The following is a 25,548-nucleotide window of genomic DNA, read 5'->3' as shown; positions in this document are numbered from 1 at the left end:
TCCACTGTTTTCAGAATGCTTCAGTCCCCTGCCTATTCTCACTTTCAGTTGTGCCAATGGCCTCTTGCCATCGGCGGACTGGGCCTCAATCAGACCCTTCAGAAGCTGCAATCAACCCCCCACCTCTAACATCTCTGGCATGGTGGGTATCCCTGTTCAGAAAACTAAAGGTACACTCGGTACAACCAACCCATATCTACTGAGATAACCATTTGCCTGTTTCAACATAACCTGAATTGGTTAGGACTGCTTTACAGACAAGTAGGCACACTGATTTTATTCTTGCCCATGTATACTCTGTGGGCATAAATGAATTTTCTATTAAAAATAAACCCTAAGTATGAATATAAACTGATAAGCCCTACACTGTGTCTGGGCCACTAGGAGCTCCACGGCCCTGACTGGAGCCGTGGAGTCAGGGCCCTGACATACACCCTGACTGTACAGTAATAAGTGTTACTCCTGGGTTTTCTCTAATGAGCCCCCTACATGTTACAAAATACAACGTATGGGAAAATCATTTTTACTCAGAAAGCACATCTATTCCAGCTTCTCCCAAACGCCCCAGAATAATCACTCCCAAACTTTTTAGGTAGAAATTGCTTATCTTCAGCCTACACTCAATACCATAGGCCTCTTCCTGTATGAAATAAAGAATCCTTTAACAAAGCAACTCTTAAGTGGAAACAGGGAAGCAGGGATGATAACCCCACCAAATCTAATTTTTCTTTAATTCCTTCCCACTTGGATTGGAACTTTGGCCCAATAGTTTCCCAGGAAAGATCAAAGGTAAGAATAGAGGAGAAGAACCTGACCTGGAGGGAAAGGACAGACACACAGACACTCTGAAATCCTCAGCAGCCTTTCAGGGACTCACCTCGAGCTCCCGCAGGGCGTTATCACATTCCTTCTGGCCAGGAGCTTGCTGGGTGCACAGAGTGATGAGCTGATTGATGCTCTCCGTCACAGCTCTGCGACGACAAATACGGAAAGAGTGTTTTTTGTTTTGTTTTGTAAAGATCAACAGTAATTTCCCCAACAATGTTTTGTAGGTTCGCTAGGAATACAATTAATTCACTATAAAGGCTGTGGTCCCTGTGACAGCTCTTCCACAAGGCTCTAAACCAGCAGCCCCCGACCTTTCTGGCACCAGGGACCGGTTTTGTGGAAGACAATTTTTCCACCGGGGGGCAGGGGGATGGTTCAGGCAGTAATGAGAGCAATGGGGGGGATGGGTCAGCGGTAATGCGAGCTATGGGGGAGCGGCAGATGAAGCTTCCCTTGCTTTCCCGCCGCTCACCTCCTGCTGTGCGGCCCGGTTCCTTAACCAGTCCTCCGCCTGGGGGTTGGGCCCCCTGCTCTAAACAACCAAAAATCAACCACAACCAGGGAAGAGAGAATGAGAATCCCTACTTTGCTTCTCATTATTCATTGATTTACCCTTAAAAGTATCAATACTAACAGTTCTCTTAAGAAAGTGTGGCTATCTTTAATATATTCACAAGAAGGAATTCACAATGAAGTTGCAAATGGCAAACAGCTCATAGTAACACTGTTTTCAGAATCCTTCCCTAGCAGCCCACAGGAATGGGATGATCCGAGCTAGGCTATTTTGGACAGCCTTTGTATAGTTTGGACTATTTTGTATATTTTAAAAGTCACACTGTAAACTGTGCCTTATGATTTTAAAACCTCTTCTTACCATTCATTTCTACATGACTGACCAGTTCCTAGAAGCTATACCAACATTATTCTTTAAAAGAGCTATTTTCTTTGTTAACATTAATAGGAATCAGAGATGCTTACATGATTTTACATGTGTTTCCATTCTTCTTAGAACTTAAAACACAGCCCAGATTTTTTCCTACATTGGCTAGGGTTCCACCCCTCCTGGACAGCCTCTGTTTAGGTTGCCATGGATGATTCATAAAGGCACGGTCCATTTGGAGTTAATTTCTTTAACAAGGTGTGAAATATGGATCCAGATTTTTTTTTCATGGGGGGGATATATGGAAGTCTAATTATTCCAGTACCATTAAAAATGCCATCCTTTCTGCACTGAATTGCTTTTTTAACCTTGTTGACAGTCAGTTGGCCATATTTGTGTGGGTCTACTTCTGGACTCTATTCTATTCCATTGACCTGTGTGTCTAACCCTTCACCAATACCACACTGTTTTGATTACTGTACCTTTATACTAAGTCTTAAAATTGAATACCCTTGTTTTTATAAATGAAAAAAACAGACATACACACACACACACACACACACACACACACACACACACACACACACACGAGATAATTCCCTAAGGAGATGCTACAAATAAGAAGCAGAAATAAGACTTAAACCCATGTCTATCAGACACAAAGGCCAGATTCAAAACCATTTTTCTGCAGGGCCATAACTGGTCCATAGTTTGGGCAGGACCCTGAATTCTATTCACAGTCAGTAACCACTGTAGCTAACAGGAAACTTAAAATAAAACAAACAAAATCAAAATAGGACACACATTGCTGCTAATCATTAACACTGTCTAATATAAAGACGCCACATTTTATTAGTTAAATTGGCTTTGCAGCTTCCCACAGAATATCAAATTAGGTGGAAAAAGATGTTGCCAATGTACAAAGGCAATCAGCTTAATTATTTGATGAGGAGCTACTGCTTTGAATTTTAAATTTAGCTAGAGTGATGGGAAGAAGAAAAACATTCCTCAGCTCAAGAAGGAATCCCCAAATAGCTTGTGTAAGATTAACTCTAGTGACTCATTTATTTGTGGAAAAGTGCTTAACTAAGTAAGGTGTCATGGGGAAGCACTGTGCCTTCCAGGTGCAAAGCAAAACAAGAACAACTGAGATAGCAGGACAGTCTCTAGTTGGGACCACCTTTGGAAGGTGCAGTTCATGATGTATTCACTGGAAGGGTCCCCCAGAGAGTCCAACACCGTGTTCTGCAATGGCAGCCTTCAAGACATACTTCGGAGTGGACAGGCTGGATGTGTCAACGTAACAAAGGGTACAGCCCTCAACTGTGGTGACACGATCATTTGGGGAATATTTCCACGTATCACACAAGCTTTCCATTTGGCTTACTTCCTTCAACGTTTCCTGTTTATCTACGTTTTTAAAAAGCTAGTCCTTATATAAAGATTTTTCCATTAGAAACTAAGTGTTTACAGGAATTCCCTGGCAGTCCAGTGGTTAGGACTCTGCATTTCCACTACCATGGGCCCGGGTTCAATCCCTGGTTGGGGACCTAAGATCCCGCAAGCCAGGCAGTGTGGCCCCCTCCAAAAAGAAAAAACAAACCAAAAAAACCCCCAAACTAAGTTTACAATTGGTAAATCCTGAGAATATATAGCTATTCACTGTCCTTTCAACAATTTTTAGAAGTGAAAAATGTTCAAATAAAAACTTGGGGTAAAAAAACAACAACAAACAAACAGACTAATAAGAGTTTGTGGTTGGATAGTCCTTAACAGTGCCAGCACAGCACCGCATGCCTGAATGAGTCACTTGGGTAATACTGATCCATGACTAAAAAGCATTATTTAGGTATCATTTATCCCCATAACTCATTTTAGAGTCTGGATTGCATAGCTAAATAAACTTAGCGGCACAGAGGCAAATGGTGATATAGATTTGACAATGGGAAACAGTATTTTCATGTTTCAAACTACGGTACTCATTTATAAGAGCAAAGGATTAAAGACAACCCAAATATGCAGTGACAAAGGACTGATTAAATGTAGAGTCTACAACAGAATTCTTGGCACCCATTAAAAGTCATGATATCATATTCCTTATATAGAAAACTGTATATAAAATGTAAAAACCACATAAGCCCATACCTGTAAAAATATCCATATGCATAGAAAAATGACAATGACGTATCACAACGTTAATATTTTATAATATTATTTTAAAGCAGATACCAGTAAATCTACTAAAGCATTACGAATTAACCTACTTACACTGTTATAAAAATACAGCCAACATTAGCTGCATCCTCCCTTCGTTCTATGTAAATCCAAGTAGGCTTGAACTGTAGCTGCTTTTATTTTCCCCACACTTTTTGGTAATGATCAAAGCCATACAAGTTTATTTTAAAAAATACAAAAAATTAAATAACCGTAATTTCACCACCTAGAGATAGTGTTTTCCTGTAATTCATTCTTTATCTAATAAGCATATGTGGCCACTCTTGGTTTTTAATAAATTGGGATCTACAGCCTCGGATGTTAAAGGCTTTCTAACCTACAAATCGTTTAGCATTCAGAGATACTAAATTGATTCAGACAGGAGTTTGTGAGCTCTGGAAGGAACCTTTATATAGATATAGAATTGGGGCAGAGGTGAGAGAAGAAAATCAACCAGTTTGTGCTTTTGATTATTTATTAAGCCCAAGTCGTCCAATAGCGAGCTTGGAGGGGAACAGAGCAACTTCAGATGATTCCCTTCCTCAGAGGAGGACGTGCTTAGAAAGGCAACTAAGAGCAAACTGAAATTCCCCTGTTTGTATTCCCTGGGTCCTACCATGCACAAGGCATGGAGAGTAAAAAAAATAATACAGTTTAAGTCTCTCTAGGAAAGCAAGGTGCTTGCAATCCAGTTGGAGAGGCAAGACAATGAACAGACAAGACACAAAGGTGAGCCAGAGGAAGCAGTGATGGGGGGTGTGACACCAGACAGGATCAGCCAGACACAGGCAGGACTCGCTGGGAGTGAAAGAAAGAAAATGAAAGCCTCGACCGTGGGCGTGGGTTCTGCCTACGAAGGAGGGCCCAACGTGGACCAGAGCAATTGGAAAGTCAGGGCTCAGCGAGATCCTGATTCGGATTCCGGGAATGGAACATTCTAGAGGAGACCAAGAGACAGAAGAAGGCCCAGTGTACATTTTTCTACTTTACAACATGGAAGTGCTGCTTGCTGGGACATCCTTTTTCACCATCTCTGGAGACAGGAAGACTCCTGCCCGGCAGGAACTTCAAAGCAAAGGGTGGTCCTGGAAGAGACACGTCCTGCAAGGTCCTAGGGAGCCCTCAGGAGACTGGAAAGCAGCTGAACACCTGGCCTAGGACGGCCCTGATGCTGGCAGCTGCGGGCGTCAAGTCTTCAGCCCGGGAGTCCTTCTGGCCAGGGTGACTGTGGTGTGCTCGGCAGCCTGGGGAGGTGCTCAGAGTTAGGGCACTTCTTCCTTTTGCCACTGCCAACTGGTTTCCCACTCCCTTAACTAAGTTCAGGGAGCATCAGTCCAGCCTCCAGGCAGGGAAAAGCCTGATGAACGGTGGACAAAGGGTCTCCAGCTCCACCCAACTTGCCAGAAAAGAGCCAGAGCCAGGCAGTTACACAGAAAGAAGACAAACAAGCCAGGAACTCAACAGAAAATGACTTCCTCCCCACGCACATCAGAAACCAAGGGACCAGCTTCCTCAGATGCACCTGGGCTCAGATGCAGAATGGTCAGAGGGAGCAGAGGGAAAGGCACACATACTCTACTGCTCTCCCAGAAGTAAACCATTTTCCCCGAAAGCAGGAAGAATCATGGAGACTAGAAAGAACAAAGAAAGGGTTCAAGTCTGCTGATGTAGGAGCAGGGTGGGGCTGAGTTGGTCCAGGCCTGGGCCCCCACAGTAGCATCTCTGTGGGGTCTTTGGGGACATCCACAGGAAGGACAGGCAGGCATGGCCGTCTCAAGAAGAGGGAGGGCAGTGGGACTGAAGATGAGGACGAGAGCAATCGATTCCCTGCTGCCCAACTCCAAAGGTACTTATGCACCAGACTGTTGTGAGGCCCAGATAGAATGAGGGTGGCATGCCCTGATTGTGCCCCCTGTCCTAACTCCACCAGGGCCGTCCCAGTCTTACAGTGTGTGCCCTTATCAGGCATGTGGTAAAAATCTGTTTAATGAACAAATGAAGGAACAAGAGAATGAACGAAGGCACCCCAGGTGGGCAGAGCTTTACCCTCCAAGGGGAGCTGCCTGACTCACTTGACCTGGCTGGAGCTTCCGCTGGGAAATCACCCCAGGGAGCAGAGCTTGCCAGCATGGGCCAAGAAGCCAAGGAGAATAGGCCAGCAACTTCCTGCAGCTGTTCCAGCCCAAGACTATCAGTTCATGTGATGATTCTTGAGTGCTGTCTTGGCTATGAAACCATCAGGCTGGGAATTCTGTCAACTGCTGAAAGCCAGGACAGACAGAGGCAAAGAAAGCTTTTTTGCCTCGCCTCCAGGTCCCTTCCTCAATGTCACCACCAGGGGGCGTTCAGACACTCACAGAGCCAGGACACCAGCAGCATGCTTTCGGGTCCTGGATTCCCTTCGGTACAGGGCTTTCAAAAGGCCAATTTATACTCTCCCCTCATTCCCACAATTTAAGAGAGTCGACAACACGCTCTAAGTTGGAAACTGTAATTTTGAAACGATGTGAAAAATTTAAGATAATGAAAAACATCTGAGTTCAGATACCTGGCAACATTAGTTGCCTTACCCAAAGGTTGTTTGTAGGAAAAAAGTGATAAGAGGGTTTTAGATCAGAAACAGCTGCACAACAGAGAAGACATCACTGTCCCTCTTCATCTCCACCACGACCCCAGAAGGGCACTCACCTAATGGAACAATCACAAACAAAGCATAAGATGGAGGTGGGGAGATGTGAGGGTATTTTTCCCATCACCTAGTGGCTCTAGCTATCGTTTGAAGGTAAAGTATGTATCTGGGAATAAATGAAGAAACTCAAAGGTTTTGAAGGCAACTGCTCTGAAATTACCTAACCCCCCCATAAAAATAAAATAAAATAAAATAACACTACAAGCAAACAGGAGACCAGAGACAGGTTTTAACCAGTGGTACCATGCTACCTTATATATCGAGAACTGAACAGAGCTCAAGGACAATGTAGTCTGTACACATCCCTATTTGGCAAATGGGAAAGTTTAGACAGGTTGAGTGACCTGACCAAGGTAACCTAGTCAAGCACTAAAGCTTGTACTAGAATTCAGGTCTCCTGATTCTAACAACTTTAAAAAAGCCAGGAGAGGGGGCTTCCCTGGTGGCACAGTGGTTGAGAGTCCGCCTGTCGATGCAGGGGACACGGGTTCGTATCCCAGTCCAGGAAGATCCCACATGCCGCAGAGCGGCTGGGCCCGTGAGCCATGGCCGCTGAGCCTGCACGTCCGGAGCCTGTGCTCCGCAAAGGGAGAGGCCACAACAGTGAGAGGCCCGCGTACCGCAAAAAAAAAAAAAAAAAAAAAAAGCCAGGACAGATAAAGACATTAAAAAATAAGCAAACAAAACCAAGTTTAAAAGAAGTTAAGTAGAATTCAAGCAATGCGTTTTAAAAATCACTAATCTGCACATTTTGAAAATGTTTCCAATTATGCTATGTGTCCTAATTGTCCCGCATTTAATCTCTCACTGCTGTTAGTTTTCCTACATATAAAGTGATATCAAGAAATGCTATGAAAACAGGCCTACACTTCCATAGGAAAATAAAATACCCTACACTCTTGGTTCAGGAATATGAATGTGGGATTGCCAATATAAAATTTTCCTGGGCTGTCGCTGCAGTTTCTCCAGCTACCAGCACTCCATCACTAGTAATTGAACTAAACGGCCAGAGTGGCCCTGGAGCAGAAATTCTCTTGTATGACCCAGTTCCTCAGGTGAGAACAACAGGAAAGAAGAACGTTGACCTTACCCCAAGTTCAGATTCATGTTTTAACATATTTCCCAAAACAATTTACTCCTCCCCACCGCCCCATTCATTCTGAGCTAGAGCCCTTCTGCACGTGACAAAGTGAACATGTTTAAATCCATCTAATTAACATTGGTGCCAGGCACATAGTAAGACTCAAGAAATGTTGAATGGCTAGTTGAGTGTCATTTTTTTAATACTTTTCAACATCTTCTGGTTTCTTTTTAATGAACTTATATTACTTCCATAACCTGAAAGATAGTAATACTACTTGCAAAAAAAATCTAAGCCACTACGTTTATACATCAGTGGGGGCCTTAAGACTAAGCAAGTCCTCCTGAAAAGGCTTTAAGAGGAGACAGAAGGCATCTTTAGGGGAGAAAGCGCATGCAAAGGAGCCCGTTTAATAAGACACCAGCATCTCTGTCACTCTCGCCTCCAACTCCGACAACAGAAGGTCAGCACTACTCCTTCGCTCAGCAAAGCAGCAGGATGTCTGGTGGATCTTGCAAACACCACACGTGAACGCCCATTTTGTTCCGCTCTTACCTTGCAGCTGCGGCCAGGAGGTTTTTTGCATTGGGTGCTCCTGGGTCTACAGAGAGAGACTTGGCCGCTAACAGCAGCTTGCTGGATGCCATCGAGATGTTCTTGAGGTTCCCTATCACTTGGATCTGGTCTTCTTTCGTCTGGAAGGTCAAAAGGAGCCAGAGTCATTAGGGGCTGTCCATTTCTCCTAGGCAGCATTCAGAGCTAGGAGCAGCACCTTGAAACGGAAGCAGGTTATCTGTCTAGGTTGCATTAAGTCCAATTAGTCAGCAGATGCCTAACTTGTCAAGACTCTGCCCAGTGTCTACCGTTCCCCAAACAGCTATCCGGACCAAGATGCACACAACAGGACAGAAATCCAGCCCAAGTGGGTCAGCCAAGAGCTGTGCTGTCTCACAAGAGTGGGCATGAATGGGGGCGGGAGGGAGAGAGCAAGCGAGAGAGCACACAGACAGGGCCACAACTCCAGCATCTTGCTCAACAATGCGGGAGGTATCAAGGGGCTTGTCCATCTCAGCCTGGCACAAACTACCGTCACTGTCTGGACATTTAGAGCTGACTGCATCCCAGAAGCTCCCGACTCTGGAAAGGATACATTTCTCACCTGGCCTGCCATCCGAGAAACAACCCTTTGTAGATAACAGAGTAAAAAACACCCTGGGTACCACTTTTAGGGAGTTCACAGGAGCTCGCCAAAAAATAAAACAACCAGCTCCATAAGCTGACACCAGACCAGTCACCCTCCCTTGTTCTAAACAAGGGGTTTATCTGTTCATCTGAAAGAGGTTAAGTTTGAATCACTTGACACTCAGGATCAGACACAGCCTTTTCAAGTGGGCTCCCCGAACTTCAAATACATGAGTTTTTACAGTATTAAACCACATTTGAAGTATAGGATGCAGAGCTGCTCTCCCTCCAAAAAGCAGAAATAAAATGATGAGTTCTGTTGGAGGATCGTGGGAAAAGTTATCTGTCATTTCCAGGAAGAACTTCACACATAAGCTAATAGTATCTTTGGGAATGCCATTCCTGTGAGCTCATGGAGCTCTCTGAGCAGCAAAGACAGTGTAAAGGTGTGGGCTGCCCACAGCTTCCCCGCTCCTATTTGCCACTTGGCCGCAGGGGACGACGGTCCACCAGAGTTGAGAGGGGCAAGGGTCAACTCCACTCAGCCACACCAGCCTCACCTGAGCCTGGCCCGCCATCTCAATGCCGGCATCGAGGAATTCATCGAAATCATCACTGAACTTCCCGGAGGCTGCAGCCAGCTCTCCGCTCTGGCCCCGAGTGGCATGGACCACCTCCCCTGCAGACTGGTTCAGATCAGCCGCTGCTTGGTTCAGTTCACTCTGGGCTTCCTGGAAAGGCTTCGTGCTCGGAGGTAACTATGGCAAGAGAAGGCAGGTTGCAGGAGAAGTTCTACTTTGCGTAGGAGAAACAAAGGTAGTATGTTGCAGAGGGAAGACAGACTCTCCTGGGATGCAGTTGTGAGTCATCGAGACTAAAAGGCTCTGTGTGGTCTGAGCCCTTGTTAAGGTTGACCTTCAAAATATGTACATTCCCGTGAACACCTATTCAGTGCTAGACATAGTGGATCTAAAAATGGTAAGGACAGCTTTCCTCAGGCTTCTGGTCTCCTAAGTGGCAGAGCCAGGATTCACACCTGGGCAGTCTGACTCGGGATCCACTCTCTGAACCAGCACTCTATCTTGGGTTTCTCAGACGGAAACTCTCAAAGGTTTAGCTTTCTGGAACTAAAAGGCAGATGCTATGAAACTTTAAATCCTATTCTTCTAAACTAACAGCCATCACTTTTATTCGTCAGTTGGTCTTTGCTAACAATATACTGAATAGCCTTTCCACAGAAGTGCCACTAGCAGCCCTGTAACTGTTTGTGAAAAGTTCCAGAGAGTTAAGCTAGATATTAGTCACACCACACCCACAGCTTGCATACCTGGTATATGCCAGGGACCAGGCAGAGAAGAACCAAAGATGAACAAGGCCAAGTACCCGCAAAGGGGACTCACAAGACAGGGACGGGACCAGGCCCCAAAGTGAAATTCCACAGACGGCTCACTCTCTCAGTGAGTCCCTGACACTTGTATCCCTTTATCGCCTGATGGTCACTGCCTGAGATGTCCTGATAAGAAGTTAGATGATCATATACCCCCTCCCCCCCCATTCCTGTCTTACTGGGATGACCTGAGAGCAAACAACAACATGGGCTCAAAGAAGAAGTAAACTTTAGAAGCTCTACCTGGGAACTCGGCTGATCAGACAGCAAAACAAGGAAAAGGCAAATCGACAGGAAAAACAGGACTCCTAAGGGAAAGGCTAGCCGCTCAGAGGTCCCCTAGAGGGGAGCAGACTCCACCCACACCTAAGGTGAGCCCAGTCCCCCAGGCGCCCCTGCCCGAGCCAAAACCTCTCACCGAGTCCACCAGCAGCTTCTTGCTCGACTCCCCGATGCTCTTCAAGGCCACGTCCACATCCTTCTGCCCAGGGAGGCAATTCACGCAGTTATTCAAGGAGTGAGAGACGGCTTTGGCCACCTGAATACACAGAGGGAGAAAAGCCCCAACAGAAAGCAGGTTTCAGGGCAAACATTCTTGCACACGTGTTGGGAGTGAGCAGAGCTAAAAGAGATGGGGAACTGATCTGCCAGCGTCTGCCTGACACTGTTTACCGTTAAATCTCCTCATCTAGGCCGCTCACTGGGGTTAACATCCTGTCTTAGCACAGGGTCTGACACAGCGATACAGCACACCCTACCTGCTCCCAAGGCCAGGCCAAGTCCTGACTGTGGCTCAAATACAACTCGGTTCTGAAACAAAGGTATCCAACACCAAGAGGAAGAGAAATAGCTGCCTTCTAGAGAGCCCTGCAGAGGTCCTGAGGTGGAAGGAGGCCCTGAGTCCTTTGGATCACAGTTAGCCCGCCCTGGGATGGATTTATGCTCAGCGACCCTCTGATGCCATCATCCCACACCTCGCCCTGCCCAAGGGCAGGCGGAATGTTCTGAGCACTTCCAGACCAACTTGGAGTTGCCCACATGCTGCCTTTTAAGGATGTGTGAGGCTCCTTGTCTACGCTCTCTGGTAAGAATCACCTGAAGAGGCACTAGAGAGAGTTTAAAGCACCGAGTAGCTACACCAAGCCTATCTACCTCACCTCCCAGGCTAGGAAGAGGGCTATACGTAAGCACACACAGGCCCAAAACAGACATGCTGCGTCCAGGTCCTTCACGTTCTAACGGCAGGTCTCAACAAAGCCCCCCATACTTTCTGTTGACTGAATTAAGCACGTCTCACGTTATGGGGGCTACCATGCGAGGCTTCCAAAACTGCTCACACCGGGCAACAGCCTGTCCATGCGTCCACCTCAGGGATGACCTTGACGGCCACTTCCGGGCCTTACCTGGGCTAGTCTCTGCTGACTCTCCGCATCTCCAGGTGCGATCAGGGCCTGCTTGGCTTCCTGGATGAGCATGGCCGAGCCCTCCATCACGTCCCGGGCGGAATCTAACATGGCATGCACAGCCGCGGGGTCACTCGTAGATGCAGCCACGCCCCGGGCAGCCTGGGCCAGCGTTTTCAGAGCTTGGGCCGTCTCTCGAGCAGCCACCCCTGGGGATTAAAAAAAAAAAAAAAAGAGCCCGCCAGACTTTCTATTAGATTCCATCCAAAAGTTATACTTTTACTTGGGAGTAAGCCTCTAGACTAGAGCCTTCGAGAAAGGAGAGAATCCTTGGACAGTGCCTGGCACAGGTGGGCTCCAAATTGCTTTTTAGAAAATCTGAATTGATGTCCTTCTCAAAGAAGTAGCTCAAGTCATTGGCTCTGGGCTGCTCCAAGAGGGATGTTACAACAAATGCCACGCTAAACACCATTTCCCTCTGGTTCCTGTCACGCCCACTACCCCACCTGTCCCTAGACCTAAAATACCAAGTGCATAGTATCGAACTCACAGATGAACCATTCAAGTTCACTTTTCTTTCCAGTCATTTTTATTGGGGCATAACTTACACGCAACAAAGTGAATGAGTCTCCCTGGGCAGCTCACTGAATCTGTACCGATGTGTACACCCACGTATCTGCCATCCATATGGAGAAGGAACATTTCCATTGCCTGTGCCCTTTCCCAGTCAATATCCTCTCACACTGGAAGTAATCCCTATTCTAGCTTTTATCACCTTAGACTAGTTTTACCTGTTCTTCAACTACGTGTTGATGGAACCACACTGTATGTCTTCTTTTGTGTCTGGTTTCTTTCTCTGACCACAATGCTGTGAGATTCACCCGTGCTGTTACACATAGAAGTACATTGCTTTTTCTTGCTGTGTCGTATTCCATTATAGGAACACAGCAACATCTGCTTATCCATTCTTCTGTTGCTGGACACTTGGGGATTGTTTCCTGTGTGGACTATTATGAATAAAGCTACCGGAAAAGTTCTCATCCCTGTGTTCAGGTAGACATATGGAATTGATTCTCTTGGATTTAAATCTAGGAGCTGAATTGCTGGGTCATAGAGTAAGTGTATATTTAGCTTTGGAGGATACTACCACACTTCTTCAGACTGGTTTTGCCATTATACACTCCGCCAGCACTATATATATGAGAGTTACAGTTGCTCTTCATCCTGGCCCATACTTACTAGTGTTAGATTTTTTATTTTATCCAGTTCTGGTGGGTGTATAGCATGCGGGAATCTTAGTTCCCCGACCAGGGATTAAAACCATGCCCCCTGTAGTGGAAGCGTGGAGTCTTAACCGCTGGACCACCAGGGAAGTCCCTCACTGAGGTTTAATTCTTATATCCCTAGTGAGCAACGATGTTGAGCACTTTTTCATACACTCAGTGGCTGTTTGGACATCCTCTTTTGCGAAGTGCCTGCTCATCTTTAAATTCACTTCTAAAGATGATGGGATTCGGAGATAAACTATGCATTTAAACTAGTCCTTAAAAACTACAGTGCCACCTCCCATAGAAAGAAGAGGCGCCTTCCTACATGGTACCTAGTGCTTGGCGCACCCAAGAAAAGGAAGGAGACTGGAAATGCCAAGGCACGTAACAAAAGGCTCCTGGAACCTGGGGAACTGCAGAATAGCCCGCCTCAAAGCTCATCTCATCGAACCATTTCAGATGAGGCCCAGTGCTGAGAAGCATCTTGACCACAGACACACCTTTAGATCTGAGGTTAGTTTCTTAACTTCGGGGTCAGACTCTGCACAGTGTTCTTTGGGATAGAGAACTACAAGGGATTCTTGTTAGAACATACAACATCTGCATGAAAAATTCACAGATGACTTGCTCTCTCACTACACTTTGAGGTGACTGCATCTAAAGCCTTCGGCTGGATGGCACCCCCGAGCGTGGTCTTTGCCGCCGCTGCTTCAGCCGCGTGGGCACGGACGCAGCAGGTGGTCCTCTCTTTACTAGGGACGAGGCACCGAAATACAAGAAAGAACACAAAAGGCCCTGGGGAATCCATAAAACAACTTCCCAGAGCTGCAGACTGGCTCATCTGTAAATACTTAGGACGTCGCATAACTGGGACATAACTCTACAATCTAATCAAGGCAAATTGCAAAGCTGCCCATCTACCATTTATCACACGGCACTTCCGAGCACAGCATGTGGAATGAACACATTTTAAACAAAGTGTTTTATATGGCAGAGGAGAAAGCATAAAGATAAGTAAAGCCAAGGTGAAGGAGAGAAAAAAGCCAAAGAGAAGAGTCACTGCATTTTTTTTTTTTTTTTCGGAGACATCAAGGAGGGTTTTATTGTTTGTTTTTTACTGGAGTATAATTGCTTTACAATGTTGCGTTAGTTTCTGCTGTACCGCAAAGTGAATAATCTATAGCCCCTCCCTCTTGGACCTCCCCCCACCCCCTGTATCGCACCCATCTAGGTCATCACACAGCACCGAGCTGAGCTTCCTGTGCTATACATCAGGTTCCCACTAGCTATCTATTTTATACATGGTAGTGTGTTTATGTCAACCTAATCTCCCGATTCATATTATGCTGAAGCTTCTGGCCCAGGGTGGAATGACATCCTTGCTCAGAAGGGCACCCACCAGGTGTGGTTAAGACCTCGTCCAGCTCTGCTGCTGACAAGCTGTGTGGACTAAACAGCCGCCGCCTTTTCCCTCTGGGCCTCAGTTTCCCACAGGTCATAGGAGAGGCTGAGATCCCAGCTGTGACCACTGAAAATTCTAGGTTGTGATTTCTAGACCTCTCCTCTTGCCTTCCTCGTTACCATGTGGACTCTTGAATCTATTTCTATTTGAGTTGTATTATTTTGGAAGAATAAAACATTTATCATATGCCATTAGAAAAGTCATGTTCACGAAAAAATTATTTACTGAAAAGGCTTTTATAGACTCAGACAATTTTTCCAAAAGGCAGAAACCAGAAGAGCGGAATTCCAAAAGCCGAGGTATATCCACCCCACGTGTTTTCTGCTGAGGACTCACTGTGAAACCTCAAGGCACACCAAGAATCCTCTTTGGCGGCATTAGGTTTCCCGCAAAGTGGAAGCCACACCAACAAAAGGATGAAACAAGGCCACCAGATGCCAGGGAGCAAATGACCATCCAAGGCTGTACGTGGCTGAATTCACAGCAATATTCTCAATGGTAACGATGAGAATCATCAGAGTCCTATCTCCGAGCAATCACCACCCTCCGCCCCCCCAAAATTGTTCCTGGAGTCAAGGGTGCAACACACCCCAGAAGTGCCAATGCGAAACACTGAAGCAGACTCCCTGCTTCAATAACCACAATCCTTGGAAGACACAGATGACGTTCCCGGTATTCCTGCCGTCTAGATCTCAAATTATATTCAGCAACAGTCTTAGGGAGACACACTAGTCATATGAAATACAGGGGAATTCTTTGTAATAGTAATTACTCCTGATCAGAATTCACGTAGATTGTGTGTAGACAGCATTAGACCACGTATCAAGCTCACAAGGTAAAAACCAAGTATGCAAGATTTTTTAATCTGTCCCAAAGGATCTGGAAAGGGTTCTGTCTATGTAACTGTACCCAGCCGAGAAGAAATGCATTTTGAACGCTGTACTGGCCAAATAAAACCACATCTGCATTAGAACCTAGTCCAGTGGCAGCTCATGTGTTAACTTCTGAGTATCCCACACATCTTAGGTATGGATGAGGGAACTGACACCCAGGGAGAAGCTGTCCACACTCGTGCTCTCTCCCTGCTTCCCATCCATTCTTCAACCTTCCTGTAATTGCCTTCAACAGGGAGAGCAGTGACCTTGTTTTTCCTTAAGCCAGTGGATGCTTCTCAAGTCCCTCCCTGCAGTGTCTTTCCAGGCAGCAATTATCTCTGTGAGTCGAGAGACATCCCTCTCTCCTGGTTTCCATGGTCTCTCCAAGGCTGCATGTTCTCGTTTCTTTCAAGGATTTCTAATGCTCAGCCTTCTCCTGAAATACTTGGGTTCCATAGGGTTATATCTGATAAAATTGTTCTCACTCTACCACTTTCCCTTATGCAAACTTAGCTACCCCCATGGTTTCAATCATTATCATTTTATTAAACATTTAGAAATATTTATCTCCAGCCCAGACTTCTCTACTGAGTTCCAGAGGTAAATATCCAGCTGCCTAATGGGCACCTCTCTGTGGATATCCTGCAGAGATTTCAAACTGAATCCATTTAAAGTTGAACCTGGGACTTCCCTGGTGGTCCAGTGGTTAAGAATCCGCCTTCCAATGCACAGGATGTGGGTTCGATCACTGGTCAGGGAACTAAGACCCGCATGCTGTGGGGCAACTAAGCCCATGAGTTGCAACTACCGAGCCCACGTGCCGCAACGAAAAGCTGCAACAAAGACCCAGGGCAGCCCCCCCAACAACAATAATAATAATAAAGTTGAACCTGGCATCCCTAAACTCCAGCCCTCAACATGCCTGCCAGTGACCCTGTGTCTCCATCACAGTGACTCATACAACTCTTCGTTCAGCTATCAGGCTAAACTTAGAGCTGTCCGTGTTGCTTTCCCTATTCCCATTCCTACCAACTTCTAATCCATCACCAACAACCGTGAGGTCTCTTTTTCTTTAATCCATCCTTCATCTCCACTAACAATTCTTATCTGGATGAATGCAACAGCCTTCTCACTGGTCTCCCTGCCTCCAACTTTGCTTCCCTCCAATTTATCAGCACATGAAAAGAAGGGCAAAGTGCATTAAGGGCAATCGAGACTGTGTCGACAGATGCAAATTCTTCAGTATTTTCACATGCTCTGAGCTTCAATTTCAATGTATTTAAATTGGCTTATGAGGCCTTTTACGATCTGATCCCAGCTGACCTTCCCAGCCTTATCTTCTTACTCCCTACCCCCTTGCCTTTTACTTGGATCCTCTCACTTCATTTCATCAGCCTTCTTCTCCTGCCTTTGGGACTTCACATATGCTGTTCCCAAGTCCGCCACCACCACCTAGTTGGCGCCTGCCAAAATGAAATGGGGATACTTCTAGGCCGTTCTTCAGACATCAACTAGACAGTCTGTCATCCTGGATGTTATCAGTATTGGATGACGCAACTTGTGAAGCAGTCTTTCCTTCATTAAAAATCCATTTCATCATCTACACAAAATCTGGCAAGATTTCAGGAATGTGTAGAAGTTCTTGAAACTACATCTCTCATATGCCCTAAGCTTTTAAGAATTTACATACACTTTTCTTTCTCCTTGAAAGCTAAGTGAGTCGTAATAATCCTTCAAACCCCGATCAGGTGTCAGTTCTGCTGTGGAACGTTCCCTCACCCTCTCATGAGGACAGAATTGTACATTCTTACTGTTGCAGGTACTATATTACACTGTGCCGTGGTAACTTTTTGTGCTCCTACTGTGCTCTTATTTTCAAAGTAATAAATATACACAGTTTTTGAAGAACCAAAGAGGATTTTCCTTATAGTGATGGAAAGAATAACTTATTGCAGATGAACCCTCCCCCTCAGAGAAACAACTAGAAACTCTGGAAAAATACAGACAAAACATCTGTTTGAAGGCACTGGAGAGATACCAAGGAACCAAGGTAAAGAAAGCCAAGACCTTGGAAGAGAAAGAAAGTACAGAGAAGTGAGTACAACACTGCTTTCCCCCCTTCAAGGCATTTTCTAATTTGTAAACTGTTGCCCAGAAACTGAGAGGCTGAGCAAAACTTTCTGAAGTCGCATGGGGATGGGAAGATAAAAGAAGCATAGTTCTGAGCTCAACAATCAGAATGGTCCTCATAAACATCACAGATGTTTAGACAGGAGGCACGAAGGGCTACACCCTACAAGGTAAACTGGAAATGGACGTTGCAATATCCAATCAGTTCGGTTCCGCTCGTATTACGGTGATCTTCTCCTTTTTTAACCACCTGCTAAAATAAAAGATTAATCCTCTGTACGGAAGAAAACACAATCTAGAGCCTCAAATTATTTCTACAATATAAATACCAATGATTAGCATTAAATTAAAAAAAAATCAGAAACATCAGGAGATAAGGTCAATAGTTGAAAACCAAGAAGAAAAAAAAAAAAACAGAAAACAAAACAGATAACAAGACGCCCGTAGGTGATCCTGACATTGGAGTTATTGAACCTAGACTTTAAGTAAATGTAAAAACTATGTTGAAGAAATTACATGACAAGATAGAGAATTTCAGCAGAGAAATGGAAAGTACAAGAAAGCCATCAAAAGGTTATTATAAAACTGAAAAATATGACATTTAAAATTAAAAACTCAATAGAAGAGTTTGAAAGTAGGAGGAATAGTGAGCTGCACATAAATCCAAAAAAACCCACACAGAATAAAGCATGGAGAAGAAAAATTATGGCCAATATAGAAAAGAGCATAGGAGACACACAAAACAGTGAAAATATCTAACATAGGGGGTAGCTGGAGTGTACAAAGAGGAGAGAAAAAAATGGGACAGAAGCAGCATTTGAAGATATAGTGGCTGAGTTTTCCAAAACTGATCTAAGACAGCAAATCCCATCTTTAAGGAGTACTAAAACCCAAAGTGGGATAAATAGGCAAAACGACACAAAACAAAACTCCTCTAGGCACAGTGTTTGAAAACCAAAGACTGAGAAAATCCAAAAAACGAGTAGCAGAGGGGAAAACTAAAACCACATGACCTGTGGAAGGGTAAAGCGACAGCTGACTTCACAACAGAAATAAAGGAAGCCAGAAGACAACGGAATAACACCTCCAAGTGCTGACAACGGAATAACACCTTCAAGTGCTGACAACGGAATAACACCTTCAAATGCTGGAAGAAAATAACTGCCAACCTAAAATTTTACAACACGTAAAATTATCTACCAAAAATAGAGGCTAAACAAAGGCATTTTAAACAAACAACAACTGAAAGAATTGGTCACTGCAGACTCACACTAAAGGAATTAATGCAGGGAGTTCTTTAGGCAGACAGGAAATAATCCCAGGTGGAAGCACATTGCGATGCAGAAAGGAATGAACAGCAATGGAAAGGTCAATATGGAGGAGCATTTAATCAATACTGACTATAAAACAACTTTGAGGCAGTACTGAGGAGGTTAAATATATGTAGAATTAAAGCACTCAACAACAATGAATGAGTTGGAAGAAAGGTCAATGAAGTTTAAGTGTCCCAAGATTCTTGCACTGTCCAGGAAGAGGTAAACATACTAACTTATATTATACTTTTAAAAAATTGTTCAAGGGCTTCCCTGGTGGCGCAGTGGTTGAGAGTCCGCCTGCCGATGCAGGGGACACGGGTTCGTGCCCCAGTCTGGGAAGATCCCACATGCTGCGGAGCGGCTGGGCCCGTGAGCCATGGCCGCTGAGCCTGCGTGTCAGGCGCAACAGGAGAGGCCACAACAGTGAGAGGCCCGCGTACCGCAAAAAAAAAAAGAAAAAAGAAAAAAAAGTTGTTCAAGAATAGGCAGTGAGGGGCTTCCCTGGTGGCGCAGTGGTTGAGAGTCCGCCTGCTGATGCAGGGTACGCAGGTTCGTGCCCTGGTCTGGGAAGATCCCACATGCCGTGGAGCGGCTGGGCCTGTGAGCCATGGCCGCTGAGCCTGCGTGCCCAGAGCCTGTGCTCCGCAACAGGAGAGGCCACAGCAGTGAGAGGCTTGCGTACTACCAAAAAAAAAAAAAAAAAAAAAAAAAAGAATAGGCAGTGAATGTACAACTAATAAACTAATCAACGGAAGAGAAATAGATTTTAAAAAGCACATATAAATCTGAAAGAAAGCAAGAAAGGAGAGAAAAAGGAGCCTAGGATAGGTAGGACATATAGAAAAGAAATAGTAAGATGACAAATACAAACCTCAATATATCAGTAATTATATATAAACAGACCAAATACTCCAATTGAATGGAAAATACTGTCACATCAACAAACAACTCCTCCCCCTCTGAAAGAACAACTACATGATACGCATAGGTATGCATGCATACACATGCATTAAATATAAGCATAGAGAAAAAATGAAAGTAAAAGATTTATGACGCACACTCTAATGAAAACAAAAACTTCTATGCAAAAAACTATAAAACAGTATTGAGAGAAAGGAAATCTAAATAAATGTAGAGATATACCACATTCACAGATTAGAAGACTCAGTAATGTAAAGATTTCAATTATCCCCAGATTCAGGTAACCCCGATCAAAAAAACAAACAAATAAAAAAACAAGCGAAAGGGTTTTTTTGTGAGGGAGGGTACAAATTGACAGGTTGATTCTAAAATAGATGTGGAAATACAAAGGGTCAAGGAAAGTCAGCACTGACTTGAGGAAGAATAACAAAGACAGAGGACTCACATTATCAGATGTTAACACTTAGTATAAAACTGCAATGATTAGGAAAGTATGGTACTAAGGTAAGATCAGGCAATTAAAGCAATGAAAAAGAAGCAAAAGTTCAGAAACTGACTCACATTTATGCCCTTAATTTATAATGAAATTGCCCTCAAGACCACTGGGGAAAGGAGGGTCGCTTCAGAAAGTGGTGCTGGGTCAAATGGATGGATGCCCTGGTGCAAAAGCAACTACACTAGGACCCTGTTTGCCCACATATAAAACTCAATTCCAGGTGGATCGTAGTTCTAAATATGGAAGTAAAACAACAAAGCCTTTAGACTATAACAGAGAAGAATATCTTCATGACTTGGAGAAGCAACATTTTTAAATCGGACACAAAAAGCACTAACCATAAAGGAGAAGTGTAAATTGGACTATATTAAAATTTAAGTTCTGTTTATCAAGAAACACCTTTAAAACAGTGAAAAGGTAAGCCACAAGATACAAGAAATACATATATATGTGACAACTAACTCCTGCAAATAAATAAGGAAAAGGCAGAAAACTCATATTTTAAAAAAATGGGCAAAAGACATGAAGAGATGCTTCACAAAAGAAGGTACCCAAATGGCTGATAAACTGAAAATATCCTCAACTGCCCTGTTCCTCAGGGACACGCAAACTAAAGCCATAATGTGATTCTACGACACACTCAACAGAATGGCTCATATTGACAAAGCAGATGTGGTGACCAGGATGTAGAACAAGTGGAAATTTCAGATACCGCAGGAAGGACTGTAGCTGAGTGGCCGCACAGCCTATGACCCAGCAATTCCCCCGGGATGCCAAAAATGCTCATTACTTGATCTTGGTGGGGGTTTTTCAGGTGTATTCAACTTGGGATAACTCATGAAGATATACATTTAGGACTTATACTCTCCTCTGGATGTATATTATTCTTTAATAGTAATGTATATTTAAAAAAAAAAAAATTCAAGCCGTACTACTATATAACAAAAGCAACAGTCCATCTCCTCTTCACCTGATTCCTACTTATAGAGCCACTCAGTTCTTTAAGGTTTCTTCTGATGGATGGATGTATGTATGGATTTATTTAATTATTTATTTATGGCTGTGTTGGGTCTTCGTTGCTGCATGCGGGCTTTTCTCTAGTTGCGGTGAGCAGGGGCTACTCTTCGTTGTGGTGTGCGGGCTTTTCATCGCGGTGGCTTCTCTTTGTCACAGAGCAGAGGCTCTAGGCATGCGGGCTTCAGTAGTTGCAGCTCGTGGGCTCAGTAGTTGTGGCTCGCAGGCTCTAGAGCGCAGGCTCAGTAGTTGTGGCGCATGGGCTTAGTTGTTCCGTGGCATGTGGGATCTTCCTGGACCAGGGCTCGAACCTGTGTTCCCTGCACTGGCAGGTGGATTCTTAACCACTGCGCCACCAGGGAAGTCCTGATGTAGTTCTCATTTTCAAGTAATGGGCTAATACTGAAACTTCTTGTTATCTCCATTTTAGATAGAAACAGACTTCCGACTATGAGAACATTCTTTTTTTTTTTTTGTATCACCAGGTATTTTTCCTTATACATTCTGTTCCTTATACAGTACTCCTGGTTCAGGGGTACCTGGTGTCTCCAGGGCTCAAACCCTCCCAGAGTTTTGCAGCACCAATCAGCTTGCTTCTTGTTAGCTTCCCTATCCCTGGACAACTTTAGGTTTTTATTTATTGGGGTCTCTCAGTTACCACTCATCTGTCTCCTTCCACCTTCGACAACTTCACTGAGATCTTATTTGTTTTCTTCTCTCTCATTTTCTTTGACTTTTTCTTTCTTTCTCTCCTTTAGTGGGATTTCAAGAGACATACACAGTTGCAGAGGTCTATAATTACCATCTGCTTATAGTCTAATAGGGGTGACTCAAATAGTTTGGGGGAATCATATTTGATTAGTCTTTGTACGCTTAGCATCAAGCCCAGTAACAAGCATGTTGAAAGTGCTTGAAAAATGTGTGTTGAACTGCTGAAATAAAAAAGTCAGGTTCATTGTCAAATCAACAAACTCCCCGCACCAGCCCAGTGGTCTGTACCTGGCCTCAGGGCATCACGAAGGGTGTGAGTCTCACCTGTGTAGTGCTCATTGCCTTGAGCAGCACAGGTCAGGAGCTGCGCCATGGAGGAGCCCACTGCTTTAGATGTACTTCCCAGGTCCTGAGCACATTTTTCCAGCTGTAAGAAGAGTCAAGGAGGAAGACAGCTTAGAAGAGGCAAATCATCCACTAAAGTCTTAGCCCCAAAATAATGCAGATCAAACTTCTGGGCCTCAACTCTTTCCCACCTAATACACCAATGGCACTAAGAAGAAGTAGGGTGATAGAGGGGAAAGAACCCAGGCTTCAGGATAAACAAATGAGTTCACACCCTGCTCTCTGCTTCCTTTCCCCACTTGCTAGCTGTTGAGAGATTGGGGTATGTCACTGAACTCTCCCAGTCTCTGTGTCCTGAGATCACAGTACCTAGCTCAGAAGGTTTTCAGAGAATTAACGTAGGTACTCAACAAATGGTAGCCATTAGTATTATGCTTTCAGAAGCTAATTCAGAAGTCTGCAACAAATCCTTAGTGAGAATTAATTATGCCTTAGCAGGAAGTGAGCAGACATCCAGCTGTTCCACCTTCCTGGCACGTGGGACCATTAACATTGTTCAATTTGATCATTATACTTTGCTGAGTTCTAACCAGAGGGAAATGCAATAGGAATAGAGGTTTGGGATGGTAAATGAGATTATGAAAACGGGCAAAGAGCTTGCTTCCCATGACGAGCACGTCGTCTTGCTTCGTCAACGGAATAAATAATTCAGAGAATAAAGTCAATAAAGCCCTACGGTAAGGGTAATTATTCAATTACTAGACGAGGACAACATTTTGGAAGAGAACTTCCGGGCACGCTGCAAGAGTTCAGAAAAGCATCAGGAAATGTATGCAGTTTTAACCCCACAACATGTTTTCTAAGAGAGGCATTTTCTTCAAGTAAAAAACAGAGCCTGGTCCACTGTAGCCAACAGTATAACACAGTACACACATTTGTTTAGGGCAAACAATTTCTTTAAAAATTACATGATGTTTCTTGCATTCTAACTGACCAGTTGTTTTATGTGAAGGCAGAATAGGTGTCATGGGCTCCTGGAGCACAGAAGTCTGCAAAGGGATACCTGGACCACTTTGCAAAGCTGCTGGCTCAGGAGCCAATACTGACTTTCTCTTTAGCCGGGGCACCTTAGTTAAGTGACTTCCTGAGTTTCCTGTTTTTACAATCAGGGGTAGCTTGATTTCACAAATATTTTCCGAATGCTTCCTACGTACCAGGCATTGTTCAATGGTAAATTAGATGCTCTGGTAGTCCTTTTATACTCTAAAAGTTTTTAGTTTCTATCCAAAGAGCAGCAGTAGCTAAGAGTAAAAGTTCCCACTGTGAAAGATCAAGGCATGGGTTTTGGAGTCTTACAGATCTGGGTTCAACCCATGGTTCTGATGCTAACTACCAGGTAACATTGAGTAGAACAGGGCACCTTTTTTTTTTCAGCTGTAAAATGGGGTGAACAACACTTGTTCATTAGGTTACTATCAGGATAAACTAGGCTGACTGTGTGTGTACACAGTGCAGAAGAGGTGCTTAATAAATGAAGCTATTTTATTAGTAATGTTCAGGAGTGAGAGAAAGCAGGTACATACAAATGAGGACGACTGGTAAAATTTTAGCCAAGAAAACCCTGGCACAGGCATCAGGAGGTACCATAACGTGATCAAATGAGATTTCTGGAGCCAACATTCCACTTGCTGTTGTGGCCTGTGTTTATAACTTAATTGCCACCCATTTCGTAAATAAAATACTTTAGACATAGAGGAGATTGGGACTTGCCTACAGCTAGTGGATGACACAACCTGGACCAAGAAGCCAGAACTCCTAGGTCTAAACATAGCTCCTCCAGCTGCCCTGGGCATTCTTTTCAGAAAAAGCCTGCAGGATTAGAACACTGGCCTCAAACGCCAGCAGGTCTTGTTTATGGAAAAGAGGGATGAATAGGAACTGATGCCTGGTCATCCCCAGCCACACCCCAGGCAGGTACACACAGGCCCATCACCAGAGGCCCCCTCAGGGCCATCTCTATCATAATACTGTTCCAGAGAAATGTGGCTATTCTAGGGCTTTGCATTAAAAACACTTGAAACTGAGACACACTGACCACCCCTCCCCCCCAACTCTAAAAATGTCGTGACTTCCTAACAGAGGTAGAGTCCCAGACCCCAGCTGCCACCAACATCTCCTACCGTCTCCCCTGGGAGTGGCTTCAGCTGACTCTCCACGGCAGCCATCTTGGCATCCTGCAGTTCACTCTTCAGGGTCTGCACAGTGCTCAGTGCTGAATCGATTTCCATGGGACCACAGGCTTCATGGGCCTGTCAACAGAGTTGAGAATATGTGCACAACAGTCTGCTCGGGAAAAGCATCCCCAGTGCCTTGCAACATAGGAAATTCCTTTCTGGATACAACCAATGATTTTCCAAATCTAGCAATAGGAAGCAAGGGTAACAAGCATTTCCTGAGAGCACAAAATCACGCTCAATCAGGACCTCAGTCCTAAGTTCCCTAAATAATCAATTATGTGTGTCTCATAACTGGATATACTTAAATTTTCCTTGAAGCTGTTTATATCAGAAATACATTACCTCTCAAACGAAGAGGATCCTTATTCACTGTGTCTGGGTTCTAGACATGGGGCACCTAGCACAGTATATGTGCACACAAAAACTTGGGAAGCATGGGGTGGATGAAGGAACGAATAAACAAAGGAACCCAGGACTCTACAGACAAGTCTATGTCAACCTTACTGAATCTCTTTACAAATTTCTAGATTGTAAACCGTTATCGTTCCATACTGAAGGCTATGAAAGATTTTTTTCCTTAATAAAAACTTTTAAGAAAACTGCTTCATTCTGGTGATCATCTAGAACAGCGGTCTCCAAATGCTTTGATCACACACCCCCAACACGCATGTTAATAAATGATACACGTAAATGTTAGTAAATGATACACATACAAGTATATTAAATGCTGGTGTATCTTAACTTCTTTCTTTTTTAGATAATAGTAACAACAGCAGCAGTACACACTATTTGATTGATTTCTATGTGTGAGTATTACTAGGTGACAATACTGAGGCAGAGAGGTTAAGTAACTTGCCCAGGTCACAAAATTAGTCAATGGCAAGGCGAGAATTTGAATGCAGGTGGTCTGATTTTAGAGCCTGTATTCTTAACCCCTACACTATATACTAAAATCATAAAAAGAGTCTTCCTGAATCCACTGCACAGTGTTGCCTGAGTCCCACTTCGGGGATCACTGCTCCAAAGCAGTTGTTGGAGGTGGGTGTGTCGTTCAGTCACTGAGGAAACTTGTTAAAATGCAGATATTTGGGCGCTATGACCAGAGATTC

General features: G+C 44.3%; 1 protein-coding gene across 9 annotated transcripts in view; it reads right to left on the bottom strand.

Moving 5' to 3' along the window:
• The window catches only part of TLN2 (talin 2), a 446,949-nt gene that overhangs the window by 92,163 nt on the left and 329,238 nt on the right, over positions 1-25,548 (bottom strand). For 8 of the 9 annotated variants that reach the window (XM_073801108.1, XM_073801106.1, XM_073801107.1 and 5 more), the window contains 7 exons: positions 24,383-24,511; positions 22,146-22,284; positions 11,665-11,873; positions 10,680-10,799; positions 9,435-9,632; positions 8,248-8,387; positions 878-971 (listed from right to left, as the gene is read on the bottom strand). In XM_073801108.1, the coding sequence (XP_073657209.1) occupies positions 878-971; positions 8,248-8,387; positions 9,435-9,632; positions 10,680-10,799; positions 11,665-11,873; positions 22,146-22,284; positions 24,383-24,511 (1,029 nt within the window). The remainder of the gene's footprint in view (positions 1-877; positions 972-8,247; positions 8,388-9,434; positions 9,633-10,679; positions 10,800-11,664; positions 11,874-22,145; positions 22,285-24,382; positions 24,512-25,548) is intronic. The other variant, XM_033851753.2, reaches the window with a different exon arrangement.

Source organism: Tursiops truncatus, chromosome 2 (genome assembly GCF_011762595.2).
Source record: "Tursiops truncatus isolate mTurTru1 chromosome 2, mTurTru1.mat.Y, whole genome shotgun sequence".
In the NCBI taxonomy this organism is placed as follows: Eukaryota; Metazoa; Chordata; class Mammalia; order Artiodactyla; family Delphinidae; genus Tursiops; species Tursiops truncatus.
Note: the sequence above shows the minus strand (reverse complement) of the source record. Positions and strands in the feature narration are given on the sequence as shown.